Genomic DNA, 12,587 nt, shown 5'->3' with positions numbered 1-12,587 from the left:
ATCAGCCCATCTGGATCATATCAATAAAGGCTGTACTTCTCACCTCGACCCTGTCCCAGGCTCTGACTCACTCCCAAATGGGGTCACCCCCAACCCTGATCTTGCCCCTCTGCAGCTCAGCTCTCACCTGGCTCTGAGGCTCAGCAAACACCTGCAGCCTAGGCAGCTGATATTAAATGCTTTATTTTCAATATTAAAAACCAGTATTTTTAATAACTAAACAATGCTAAATTCGTCTTACCAAAAAAAAAAAAAAAAAAAAAGATGAGGTTGGGGTGGGGGGGTTCTACCAGGGACGCTACAGCCCCGGCCTCAGCCGGCAGCAACCGAGCCCAAACCCCCCCAGCCACACACGTACCACAGGGGAGCCCGGGGGGGCCACAGCTCCCCAAAGGAGAGGGGCAGGGGCAGCTGAGCCCCGTGGGAACAGCCACCATGGGCCAGGGGACAGAGCTGGCCCACAGCCACCTGTGTCACCGCAGCCCCCCAGGAGGACGAGGCCAGGCTCGGAGCCCAGGGGGGATTTGGCACAGTGAGACCCCCAGGGTGGGGCAGCCCAGCCTGGGGCAGGAGGGGGCTGGGGTAACTCCTCTGCCCCCTCCCAGCACCAACATGGACCAGGAGCAGGAGCCCGTGTGTGATTCCACAACGTGATCCCATCCCAAACCCACCCCGTGGAAGGAATTAGTATCAGAAAGGAGCAGCAGGCACAGAGCCCAACCTGGAGAATAGCCCTTGGAGAAGCCACTAAGAGAAAAAGGCCACCTGTGACCCCCCAGCGTGCCCCTCCTCGGGCTGCTCAAGGCCTCTGCTGCCCACCTGGGAGCCAGGGGGTCCCCACTGGGCTCCCCTGGGGGGACAGTCCCTGTGCAGCAGCCAGAGCCTCCTGGCAGGCAGGGAACGGGGCTGTAAACTGCAGGGAGCCGGGCATGTAAACACAGACCAGGGAACGGGGGGGCCGTGCCCGGGGGCTTCTGGCCCCCCACTGCCCCAAGGGACCAAAACCAGGGCACAAGGGGGGGTCCACAAGCCCCAGCCCTCCCCGTGGAGCCGGGGAAGCAGCAGCATCCCCCAGGAAGGGGGCTCTGGAGCAGGGGACAGTGACACTCGACCGTGTATAAAAAAGGAACTGATCTTCCCCCGGAAGAGTTTGTGCCCCACGGCGCCGGGGCCGGGCAGGGGTGTGGGGAGTGCCGGAGCCGGGGTGCAGATGTTAGAGAGGAGCCAGTCTACGTTACATGGGGAGGGGGCGGGGGGTCCAGTCGAGTCGCGCATCCCGGGAATCCGAGCACTGAGATGGGGCAGGGAGGCCGGCGATGCCTGCGGGAGAGGCGGATCCTCAGCAGGAGTGGGTGGGAATCAGGACAGGCATTCCCCCTGCTCCCCTCCTCTGCAAGCCCCAGGGATCACAACTCCATCCTCCCACGGTGGATCACAAAGCCAGGGCACTGTGCTGGGGTCCCAGCTCCAAATCCCACCCCAGGGACCTCCAGCCCTCACAGACCTCACTTGATGAGGATCCCCGTGGGCCGGGCCTCGTCCTCGCTGGTGTTCCTCAGGTTCTGCTCTGCTTCCTCCGAGGACCTGGGGCAGAGCAGGGTGAGAGGCACTGCCACGGCCCCTCAGCACCGTTCACCCCATTCCCACCCCACTCACGCCAGGAAATCCTTCACTTCCTCCACGGTGATGTCCCCGGTGGTGTCCAGCGGGGTCTCCAGGCTGCTGTTGGGGGAGTCGATGGGGCCGGGCGAGAAGGCGGCCGGGTGCTCCTCAGGGGACCCTGGGGAGTCAGGGGACAGGAGGGATTGGGGACAGCCAGGACACAGAGCCAGGCTCAGAGCAGGGCTGTGGGACACGCTGTGCGTCAGGGACAGGAGGGATTGGGGACAGCCAGGACACAGAGCCAGGCTCGGAGCAGGGCTGTGGGACACGCTGTGCGTCAGGGAAAGGGTGGTCACTCACGGTCGCTGTCCGAGGGCGAGTGCTGACCCTCGGAGCTGCGGGGGACGTGGGTGCCGTTCGCCTGCGGCAGCTTCGGTGTCACCGCTGAGCTGTTGCTGGAAGGAAACAGGGAGAAGTTATGGCCAGAACTATGTCATGGGGTGGGTGTACAGGGGTTCCACCACAGCAAAGTCCCCCACGCCCCCGAGACAGCCCACCTGAGGCAGGAGGTGTCCTGGAGCCGGGCGACCTCCAGCCGGCACAGTGGCTCTGTCACATTCCTGGCGCTCAGCGAGAAGCGCTCGAACTCGGATGGTGAAATTAGGTAGAAACCTACAGGGGGGACAACAATGAGCCTCAGGCATCCCCCACAGGGCTGCAGGTGAGGTCAACATCCCATCGACACAGACGTCACCTGGTGTCCTCACCTTGGCCGTGCTTGGTGAAGACACAGGAGGCGATGCCGCTGATGTCCTCCTTGCGGATGCAGCTGTAGTGGACCTGGGGCCGCAGGCTGGGCACGGTGAAGATGTGGATGTCCCCCAGGTTGGTGAGACAGGCCAGGCAGTTTTCCAGCCTCTCCTCGGAGCCAGCGCTGGCCAGGCTCACCAGGGCCACCTTCCTCACCCGGCAGCCCTCGTGTGCTGTCAGCTTGAACTTGGTCTTGGCACTCACTTTGGGCAGCGTGAACACCTGGGGGGCAGGAGGAGCTGGGCTCAGGGGAGAGCAGGAACCTGCAGGGTTTAGGTGGGCACTTTCCCCTTGGATTCACCACCCTAGAACAGGCATAGGAGTGCCCCAAAACCTGACTGGTCACCTCCAGTCTCTGCGTGATGAGGACAAGGGACATTTTGTGTCCCATCTCTACCATAGCGGGACGCTGAGCCCCGCACTCACCTTGAACTGCTCCTCGGATGAGATGAGCATGGAGTGGCTGCCCTGCATGTCGGGGGCCTTGGCCAGGTCCCGAGACACCTCGTAGGGCTCGGGCAGGGGGTTCCCCCGCCCATCCAGCACCGCAATGGCCACCACGGGCGCCCGGTGCATCAGCTGGATCTCCTTCCCCAGCACGGCCTCCACCGCCCGCTCCGAGAACTTCTCCTGCGACGGCACCTCCAGGGCGTAGGCGAACACCGAGCCCGAGTTGGTCCCTGCCCACATCGTGGGGCCGTGGTGGGCGGCTGTGGGGGTGGAGCAGTGTCAGACCCAGCCTGGGGGCTTTTCTCAGGGAGGAAGGCAGGGAGGGGGTCTCACCGTCACGGAGGAAGGTGTCGGCAAAGTAGAGGCACCTCACGACCCCCGAAAGCGAATCATCGGCCGAGCGCGGCTCGATCCGCCGCTGCACCGGCGTCATCTCCACCTCGGGGGGACCCGCCTGCTCCGCCAGCTGCGCGTTGGCCTCCTGCACCTGGGGAGGGGACACGGGGTCACTCCCTGCTGGGTGGGGACAGGGAGCTGCCACGGCGGCCCCCACTCCCTGCCCACCTTGCTGGAGGGGCTGCTGGCGTTGAGCCTCTTCTTGCCCGACACGCGGCTCTTGCGGATGCGGCGGAAGGACTGGCGCAGGGACTTCTTGAGGGACTTCACGCGGGACAGGGGCCCCTCCATGGCCAGCGAGTCGTTGGGGTGCAGCGTACACCTGCGGGCACCGAGGCTGCTCAGCACCCACAATGCCATCCAGGGGTCCCCAGCACCGAGGTCCCCCCATACCTGGCCAGCACGGGGTTGCGCCGGTAGTAGTCGAAGAGCCCGAAGCCGTGGCTGGTGCCGAAGGCCACGAGGTTCCACTCGGAGTGCAGGGTGACGGCGGTGACGGCGGCGGGGGGCACGCACTGCACCAGCACGCTGGGCTGGAAGCCGGGGGGAAAGTGGAGGGGCCCGTTCCGGGGGGCCAGCCGGTCGTGGCCCTTCCAGGTGAAGCCCTCACGGTCCTGCAGCAGGTCCACGGTGGCCACGCTGACCGCGTGCTCCGACTTCTCGTCGCTCAGCTCCATCACCAGCACCTGCAGGGAACGAGCACAGACAGGGGGACACGCTGGACTTCCCCCAGCCAGCCAGCCTGCTGCACACCGGGGGTTAAACCCAGGCTAGGAGCCCTTCAAGGACAATCATGGGGGTCTGTAGGGTCTGTAGCCCCCCATGCTGTGGGTCCCCAACGGGGAAGCCCCTGCTCTGTCCTTGTCACCTCACCTGCCCCGCCGTGCCAGCCACCACCATCTTGGCCGTGTACTTGCAGAGCGCGATCTTCTGCACGCCCAGGCGCGGGTCATCGCTGTAGGGATCAAAGCAGCCCACCTGCGGGAGGGGACAGCTCAAGGGACAGCCAGGACCCCATGCACAGCTGTGGCACAGCCCCCCTGCACCCCCACGTCCCTCCACCAGCTGTGGCACACGGGCCACTCTGGGCATCACGCCCAGGAGAAGTCTGTCCCCACGCACCCCCCGGCCCTGTCCCCCATGCTGAGGCAGACCCACGGCAGGGCCCACGGAACAAGTGTCCCTTGTGTCCCCGCAGTGCGTCACACCGCAGCTGTGCCCCGAGCCGGGGGACGCGTCCCCGGGGCGCAGCCGGGATGGCTCCAGCAGGTGCATCCCCCGTGCCCAGCTCTGGGTTTGCCCCCTCCAGGGCTGGCAGAGCCGGGAGGGTGCTGTGTCCACGGCAGCGTCACCCTGCCCAGGGCACCTCACCTTGCGGAACGGCGGCCACTCCTCCTCGCCCGCCTGGTTGAGGCTGTCGTTGTGCTCACAGTCTGTCTGGAAGATGTTGGCGGTGCCCAGCTTGTAGAGGGGCTTCAGGGAGACCCCCGAGGCGTCCCAGAACCGCACCGTGCCGTCCTCGTGCCTGCGAGGGGGGGTCCTGTCAGCGCGGGCCCCAACATCTGCCCGGCTAACAAGAGCTGCCTGTGTGCTGGCAGCCACCGTGCCAGAGGGGGGGACACGGGGGACAGCGCAGCGGGTGACACACTCATGCCCAGGCAGAACAAGAAGGGGCAGCTCCCCCAAAATGAGGGAGTGAATGCCACCACCACTGTAATAAATTAGCAATTAGAGCCATTAATCTCGCCCGCTGCAGAAACAGGTGTGGATGTGTCCTCCCCTCACTTTAGGTTTCCCAGGCCCCCTCCCTGCTGCCAGCCCACTCACCCAGTGAGGAGAAGCCCCCTCTGCGTGGGCTCCTGGGCCAGATTCTTCCCCCCATCAATCGGCCAAGCCTGGAGGAGGGATGGAGAGGGGATGGAGGAAGGGATGAAGCCTGGAATGCTGGAAGGGCTCAGCAGGACCCCTCCCCACCATCCCCATCACTGACCGCAGAGGATTGCCGGGGGCTCTGCTGCTCCCCCACGCTGACGATCCTCTCCCAGAGCTTGAGGGGCACGTTGGAGACATGGCAGGAGCAGGTGATGGCAGAGGAGTGCAGAGGTGCCAGGTACGGGGCAGGGATGGTGGGCCAGCCCGGCGTCTGCAGGTCGATGGCCACCAGCTCCTCCTCCACCAGCACCACCAGGGCTCGGGGGTTCTCAAAGCCTGGGGAGGGGGGAGATGGCTGCTGCACGTGGAGACCCCCACACCACCACCCGCTGCCCGGGTGGCCCTGGCAGGACGTACCTCCCTCGGGCACCTCTGCGCTCTGCACAGTGAAGAAGTCAATGACGCGGGAGGTGAAGTCGAGCGTGGCCAGGGTCTGGCCCTGCAGCACGCTGACACAGTGCCTGTCACCGTAGCTGGCCCGTGGCATCCCCCCACTGAAGATGATGAAGGGGTTCCTGGGTGGGATGAAGCAGCTGCCATCAGACCCTGGACCCCCAAGTGCCCCCTGTGCCCCCCCATGCCCAGCCCACCCACCTACCCTGACTCGCAGGTTCGCCAGAGGATTTTGCTGATGGCTTTGCAAGGGAACGGCCCTGAAACGAACACACCAACACTGGCTGTAGCACTGGGGTATGGGGGGATCATCTCCCATCCCCAGAGCCCCCCAAACCCCCATCCTGTACCGTAGGGGATGGTGGACATGACGGGCTGCTGCGTCCTCAGGCCGGTGCCGCTCGCTGCCCACACCATGTAGCCGCCGTCGCTGTGGGAGCTGACGATGCTCGAACCGCTCTGCTCCCAGGCCAGGCTCTCCAGCTGCTGCGGGGCCACACGGGGGGCTCAGCACAGCCCCACCAGCCCCACGTGGATGGGGACACACACACAGCCCCACCAGCCCCACGTGGATGGGGACACACACACAGCCCCACCAGCCCCACGCCAGCCCCGGTACCTGGTTGTCCAGGCCAGGCTCTCCAGGCTCTGCTGTGGGGCCACACGGGGGGCTCAGCACTCACATGGGGACACACACACACACACAGGGACACAGCCCCATGTGGATAGGGACACACACAGGGACACGGCCCCACGTGGATGGGGACACACACACACACAGGGCCACAGCACCACCAGCCCCATGCCAGCCCCGGTACCTGGTTGCCCAGGAAGACATGCAGGACAGCACGAGTGCTCTGCTCCCAGAGCACCAGCAGCCCGCGGCTGTAGCCGATGAGGAGCCGGCTGCCATTGCGAGGGTGCTCCTGGATGGACTCCACGGGCCCCAGCGCCTTCCCGCAGCGATAATCGTCGGGGACACTGCGGGGGGACAGGCACAGGGGGTCAGAGATGGGCTGGGGGTGCTGGGGGTGCCAGGGAATGGGGCCTGCAGGGCTCTCACCTCTGCAGGATCTCATCTGGGAAGAGGGTTTTGTCCTCCAGCAGCGTCAGGGTGGGCAGGGTGACAAAGTACACGGCACCGCCCTCAGTGCCCAGGCAGACCATGGCACCAGCAGCCATGGGCAGCACCACTGTCACCCGTGTGATGCCAGGGGAGCAGCTGTGGGGGGAACAGGGGCTGCCTCAGCACTGTGCTGGGTCTGGGGGAGTGTCAGAGACCCCAGACCTGCCCTGCTCCATCCCTCCATTCCCATCTCCTGAATGCAGGGGGACAAGGGCAAGGACAGCCTCAGTGCCATTACAGCCATTAATCACCCCCAGCCGGGCCCTGCCAGCACCATGACAATCCAGAGCTGTTCCCTGCACCCAGCATCTCGGCTGAGCTCAGAGGAGCATCCCAGTGGGGAAAGCACCCAAACACCACCACGGAGAGGGGACCTTGGCCACCACCCCGCCCCGGCTGCTCCCCCGCGCCGTTCCCGGCCGGCACCGGCACCGGCCGGGAGCGGCTCCGACCCCGGGCAAGTACTTAGCGCCGGCGGACCCTGGGCGTCCCGGGAGGCCGAAGCTGCGCGTCTCCTCCAGGTGCGAGCAGCCCTCCTTGTGGCACACCTCCCACAGGTGCAGCGTGTTGTCGTCCAGCAGCGACAGGAGCCAGCCCTGGGGATGGAGGGGGGGATGATAGAGGGGTGTGTGAGGTGTTGGGGGGCTGCTGCCAGGTTCCCCCCCCCAGGGACACCCTCGTACCTGGCCGGGAAGGAAGTGCAGCTGGGTGACAGTGGCCGTCTCCTTGTGCAGGCCTGTCAGCTCCACACCTGGTGCGCCATATCTGGGGGGGCCGTCAAAGAAACAACGAGGGTAGGGCCCCCCCCACCCTTCCCCAGCAAAATCAGGACCCTCTGAATTCCCTCAGGTCACAGTTCTGCCTGCAAACATCAGTTCAGCCCCCTGTCCCCAGGAGAGCCAGGGCAGAGCATCCGTGACTGCACACCATGCCAGAGCTGGTCTGGGCACCACCATCCCCATCTGGGATCCACCAAGCAGGACACTCTGAATCAGCCTGAAATCCACCAAGCACCTCCAGCTGGGACATAGCAGGTCAGGCTGGGATCCACCAACCCCTCCAGCCGGGCTGTCCCAGGTCAGGCTGGGATCCACCAACCCCTCCAGCCGGGCTGTCCCAGGTCAGGCTGCGGCCAACGCTCCCAGCCGAGCTGGGTGTGCGAGAGGCGCCGGCAGCCCCGGCACGCACCGGCGGCGGGGTGGGGCTCGGTATGCGCCGGCACAGCCGCACTCACCCGACTGGTCCCGGCTTCTTTGGCGACGCCGCTCAGCAGGAACGGCGGCAGGAACGGGTCAGGAACGGCGGCAGGAGCCACGGCAGGAACGGTGGCAGCACCGCACGGAGCAGCCCAGCCTGGCATCCCTGGCATCCCCAGACCCGGCCTGCTCCCCCAGCCCGGTGTCCCCAGCGCACTGTGCAGCCCCTCCGGCCGTGCTGTGTGCTGGCAGTCCCTGCCCCTGACCACCCTCCGGTGCCCGGGGCACGGGGAACCAGCCCGGCGGCTCTGCCCGGCCAGACAGGCAGGAGCTGTCTGGCAGTGCTGGGCACAGCCGAGCCGGCAGAGCCAGGGGACAGCCACGGAGTTTGGGGACAGCAGGGGACAGGGCATGGGAACGAAGCAGGGAGCACGCAGGGGGCTCTCGGTGCTACACGCATGGGGGATGCCACCCATCCTTGCTCATTCTGGGGTCTTTCCCCACCCAAATGAGTGCCACGAGCTGAGAGGCTTCAGGGCAAGTGGCTCGGGCACATGAGTGTCACCAGCATGTGGGACGGGGGTCCAAGCACAGGGACCCCCAGCTGCCCCCCCAGGCGCCGGCTGCCCCTCAATGCCGGGCTGTCAGCACTCAGATCCGCCCAGCCCGGCCGGGGAGCACCCAGGGGTGCCCCCGCTAACCAGTAACGCCAGTCAGGCCAGCTCCGGCTGCTGCCTCGCCCGGCCCCGGCTTCCCCGGCACCGCCAGCCTCCAGAAGCATCTTTTTGGAGGCAGCCAGAGCAGGGCCGGGACACCACGCTGGGTACCACCCCAAATCCATCCCCGCAGAGGATGCTCAGAGCGCCGCAGCCCCCCAGAGCCGCATCCCCGCCGTGCCGGGGGGGCTCAGCTGGGACCGGCACCGCGGGCCGGGCGGGCGAGCGGGGCGGCCGGCGACGTCGCGGCCGGGCTGGCACCCGGGCGGCCCCGGCAGAACAAAACACGCCATCTTTGTGCTCGGGAGGCTGCGAGCCGCCGGCCTGGGGGAGGGGGAGCGCGGCCGCCCCCACGCCCCGACCCCGCGGCCGCCCCCAGCCCGCATTCCTGCGGCGCGGGGCCCCCCGAGCACGGCCCGCATCCAGCGCTGGCCGCCCGCCAGCAGAGCCCTCTGAAGTCTCCCTGCACGCTACCGCCAACAAAGCCCGGCCGGCCCCGCTCGGCGTCCCCCGCTTCGGCCCCCCACCCGCACCGGGCTCCGCGCCCGCCGCAGCCCCGGCCGGTCAGAGCCCCGCTGCCCCCTCCCCGAGGGCTGCGGGGATGAGGACGAACAGGAGCCCCCCGGGATGAGCGGGGTAACAGCGGGAAGGACCCCATTGGGATGCCCCCCGAGCCTCTTTTTTCTTGCCCCGGTGTTTTGGGCTCGGTGGGGGTTTCCTGCAGCCGCCCCCTCGCCGGCCGGCCCAGCTGCAGCACAGCTGGACGCAGGGATGGACGGCAGCCGAGTGGGGGCTGCCGGATGGGCCAGAAGCAGCGCAGCCACGTCTCCAAGCGTTCTCCGGGATGGGGACAGGCAGAGGAGTGAGCGCAGGAGGGGCCGGGAGCTCCTTACCTCCTGCTCATAAGGGAGGAAAAGGATACAGCTTGACGGCTCCCGCCTTGGTGCCGATGGCCATCACTCGCAGGACCGGGTCGTAGGCCAGGGCGCTGGGCTGGCTGGGGAAGCCGTGCTCCACCGTCTGCCATGGGGACGGGCAGGTCAGAGCGGGACCCCCCACCTCTGACACCCCCAAACCTTCCACAGCCCCCCTCATCCCCGATCCCGCACCAGCCTGAGCATCACCTCTGCGATGGGGGATCACAAAGATGCTGCTCTGTCCCCCAGTGCCACCAGGGAGGGCTTTGAGGAGAGGGGACATCCCCCCTCACCCCAAAACGCAGCCCAGCAGCCGCACCGCGGGCCGGGGCAGCTCTGACCTTGACCTGTCCCACCGCCCGGCAGCACTTTGGGGATGGGACCCCCCTGCTCTCCACCCCCGCGGTGAGGACACCCCAGGAGCGGCGAGCGGGACCCCGGTGCGACATCGCCGGGCGGCAGAACCAGGCGAGCGGGACCCGCCGGAGCCGCGTGTGGCCCGGGGGCACCTTCCCAAGGAAGTGCGGGCCGTGGGACGTGCCCGGGCCCGCCGGCCGGGAGGGGCTGCCCGGGCAGCGGGGGGACGCGGGGGCGCCCACCGGGCCGGGCCGCGGTGCGGGGAGCGCGGGGCTCCCCAGGGCAGCCGGGCCGAGCAGCCAGAGCGCGATCAGACGATCCGGAGCCAGCCTGGCCGGATCCTGACCCGCTCCCTTTGTCTGGGCCATCCGAGCGGGGCTGCTTTCCGCACCCGCCGGCGGCACCGCTGTCACCCCGGCTCGGCTGCCCTCCCAGGGGACACCTCCAGCAGCGTGAAAGCGTCCCCAGCCCGTCCCAGGCGTCCCGGCACATCCAAGGGGGTCCCAACACGTCCGAGGGGCGAGGAAGGGGATGCTCGTGGGTGCCGACCCACGCAGGGTCACGGTGAATCCCCCCGGGATGCACGGAGCTGGGACGGCAGCACAGGGACAGCACAGCGATGCTTTAGGCCAGAAACCAACACGGTGACGCCGGCAAAGACTCCCCAAAAAGCGCTGGCGCGGTTCCCCAGCGCTGCCAGCCCCAAAGGGGGACCCGGCTGAGCCCCCCGGCCGCAGCCCCCGCTCCCGCCCGCATCCGGCAGGCTGTGCCGGCCGGCCAAGGCGCGCTCCCGGCCAAATTACAGCAAATCCCAGGCAGATCTGGAGCTCGGGAGGAAAAACAACCCTTAATGGGAGGCAGGTGGGCAGGCGGCGGCCCCAGGGCTGGGATGGCCGCAGAGGGGCTCAACCCCCCCCCCAAGACATCCCACCCTGGGCATCCCTTCGGGCAGGACCCGGCCGGGGCACTGAGCTCCCCAAAAACGGGGGGCTCTGCCTGGGCTGAGCCTCGCACCCCGGCCAGACCCTCACCAGGGCAGCGAGCGGGGGGTCAGGGCTGTGCTGGGAGCTGGCTCTGACCCCTCAGCACCGCACACCGCGACTCCGCAGCCCCGTCCCGCTGCGGGACAGCCCGGGGGGCGCTCCGGGGCACCCCACAGCAGCCGGGACGGACAGACTGATGGACACGGGCTGGGCTCATCCAGGGGAGCTGCCGGTGGTCTCATGTCCCCCAGCCACGGCAGCAGAATGGTCCCAACGCTTCCTGGACAAGGTGCACCAAGTGCCAGGTGGGCACCCGCTGGCACAGGGCACCCCGAGGGAAGGGTCTGGCACCCTGGGGGTCGCTCCAGGGTTGTTTGATGAGCTTGGGGGTCTCTCCCGCCCCAAATGGGGGGTAAGTGGGAAAACTCGGAGGGAGGAGGGGGCAAGCGCTGACCTCTCATGTCCCCATACAGACACACTTTTGGGGAGCCAGGGAACCCCAAAAGCCCAGGGGTCATCAACACAGCCGTTCCAGCTGCCACAGGAGGTCCAGCCCTCCAATATCCCACCCCTGGGGAGACCGGAGTGAGCCTCTCACGGGGGATGCAGCCAGGGATGCTCCAAGGCCAGACAGGGTGCGGGACCAGGGGTCACCCCAAAACGCCCGTAGCGAGGCCTGGGGGAAGCCACGGGACAGGGGCAGTGCGGGAACCGGGGCGCTACGGGGAACCCCCCAGGAGGGGCTGGGGACGGGGATGTCGCGCTGCCGAGGGGGTCGCATCCTCTCCTGGAGTGCCCCCCGCACCGCACGGGGAGGGGCGCAGCCCCCGGCGCGCATCCCGCTCCCGGCGCTCCCGGTGCCCACCCCGGGGGTGCATCCTGCCGGGGCGGCCCAGCAGCCCGTCCCGGGATCCCCCGGGAGGAGCGATCCCTGCCCTTTCTGCGTGCCCCTTCCCCGGGAGCGGGGAGGTCCCGGTGCGCGGCTCCCCCGGGGCTTCAGCCGGTCCCGGGGGGCGGTGCCCCGCTCGCCTCCCCGCGGGCAGCATCCCGCCGGGGCACCAGAGCCCCGCGATACTGGGGGCTGCCCGCTCGCCGCACCCTGCCCGGTACCCCCGGTGCCTCCGGTGGTAGCCGCCCCCCCGGGATCCACCGCCGCGCCCCCCGCTCGCCCCAGACGCACCTTGCTGAAGGCGAAGAGGTCGTGGCGGAGGCGGTCGCGGTGCGGGTCGGCACCCTGCCGCCGGAACCGAAACTTCATCATGGTTGGGCCGGCGGCGGCGGCGGTGGCGGCGGCGCGGTACCGGGCGGGGCGGGCGCGGCCGGCGGTCCCGGGGCCGGTCCCGGCGCGGCGGTGGCGGTGGCGGGGCCGGGGCGCGGCGCGGGGCGGGGCCGGCAGGGGGCGCGGTGCCCGTGCGGGGTCCCCGGTGCCGGTGCGGGGTCCCGGTGCGCGCGCCCGCCGAGCCCGGGCAGGCACCGCCGCGGCGGGGGCGGGGCGGAACCCTGACGGACAGCTCCGCCCGCCAATCACCGCGCGGCAACGCGCGCCGCGCGCCGCGGCCCCGCCCACCCGCGCTGCGCCTGCGCCGCCGCGGCGGCCGATGGGACGTGTAGTCGTCCAACTCAACGCCCTCTGCGCTGGGTTTATTTATATTGTTTTTAAAATACTCTTCTTTCGGTTTTTTTCTTCCCCGTGGGCATAGTGAGAGACG

At 68.3% G+C, this 12,587-nt stretch overlaps 1 protein-coding gene across 2 annotated transcripts; it reads right to left on the bottom strand.

Annotated features, from left to right (window-relative positions):
* Positions 1-278: 278 nt before the first annotated feature.
* On the bottom strand, positions 279-12,155 carry LLGL1 (LLGL scribble cell polarity complex component 1). 2 transcript variants are annotated; one of them, XM_054270624.1, is made up of 23 exons: positions 12,059-12,155; positions 9,544-9,641; positions 7,393-7,474; positions 7,190-7,305; positions 6,647-6,805; positions 6,402-6,564; positions 5,934-6,069; positions 5,789-5,843; positions 5,548-5,705; positions 5,249-5,466; positions 5,086-5,153; positions 4,630-4,783; positions 4,132-4,236; positions 3,652-3,944; positions 3,427-3,580; positions 3,196-3,349; positions 2,839-3,122; positions 2,370-2,634; positions 2,160-2,274; positions 1,963-2,057; positions 1,657-1,780; positions 1,505-1,584; positions 279-1,320 (listed from the first exon to the last, which is right to left on the bottom strand). In XM_054270624.1, the coding sequence occupies exons 1-22, from the start codon at positions 12,137-12,139 to the stop codon at positions 1,506-1,508; spliced, it is 3,156 nt and encodes a 1,051-aa protein (XP_054126599.1). In that variant the 5' UTR covers positions 12,140-12,155; the 3' UTR covers positions 279-1,320; position 1,505. The 2 variants fall into 2 exon arrangements, with proteins under 2 accessions (XP_054126599.1, XP_054126598.1); XM_054270623.1 differs by having other exon boundaries at positions 7,175-7,305; positions 12,059-12,139.
* Between the last annotated feature and the right edge of the window lie 432 nt (positions 12,156-12,587).

The sequence above is a fragment of the Melozone crissalis genome, unplaced genomic scaffold, assembly GCF_028551555.1.
Source record: "Melozone crissalis strain CALT ecotype California unplaced genomic scaffold, PUWL_Pcris_2 ptg000012l_1, whole genome shotgun sequence".
Classification (NCBI taxonomy): domain Eukaryota; kingdom Metazoa; phylum Chordata; class Aves; order Passeriformes; family Passerellidae; genus Melozone; species Melozone crissalis.
Note: the sequence above shows the minus strand (reverse complement) of the source record. Positions and strands in the feature narration are given on the sequence as shown.

What these genes read in the sequence shown, in the direction of transcription:
- LLGL1 (XM_054270623.1), bottom strand. Translation starts at nt 12,139, where the DNA reads ATGATGAAGTTTCGGTTCCGGCGGCAGGGTGCCGACCCGCACCGCGAC. An exon ending in CATGTCCACCATCCCCTACG is followed by an intron (nt 5,844 to 5,933) that starts GTACAGGATGGG and finishes TGTTCGTTTCAG; the next exon opens with GGCCGTTCCCTTGCAAAGCC. An exon ending in CAGGACACCTCCTGCCTCAG is followed by an intron (nt 2,058 to 2,159) that starts GTGGGCTGTCTC and finishes GTTTCCTTCCAG; the next exon opens with CAACAGCTCAGCGGTGACAC.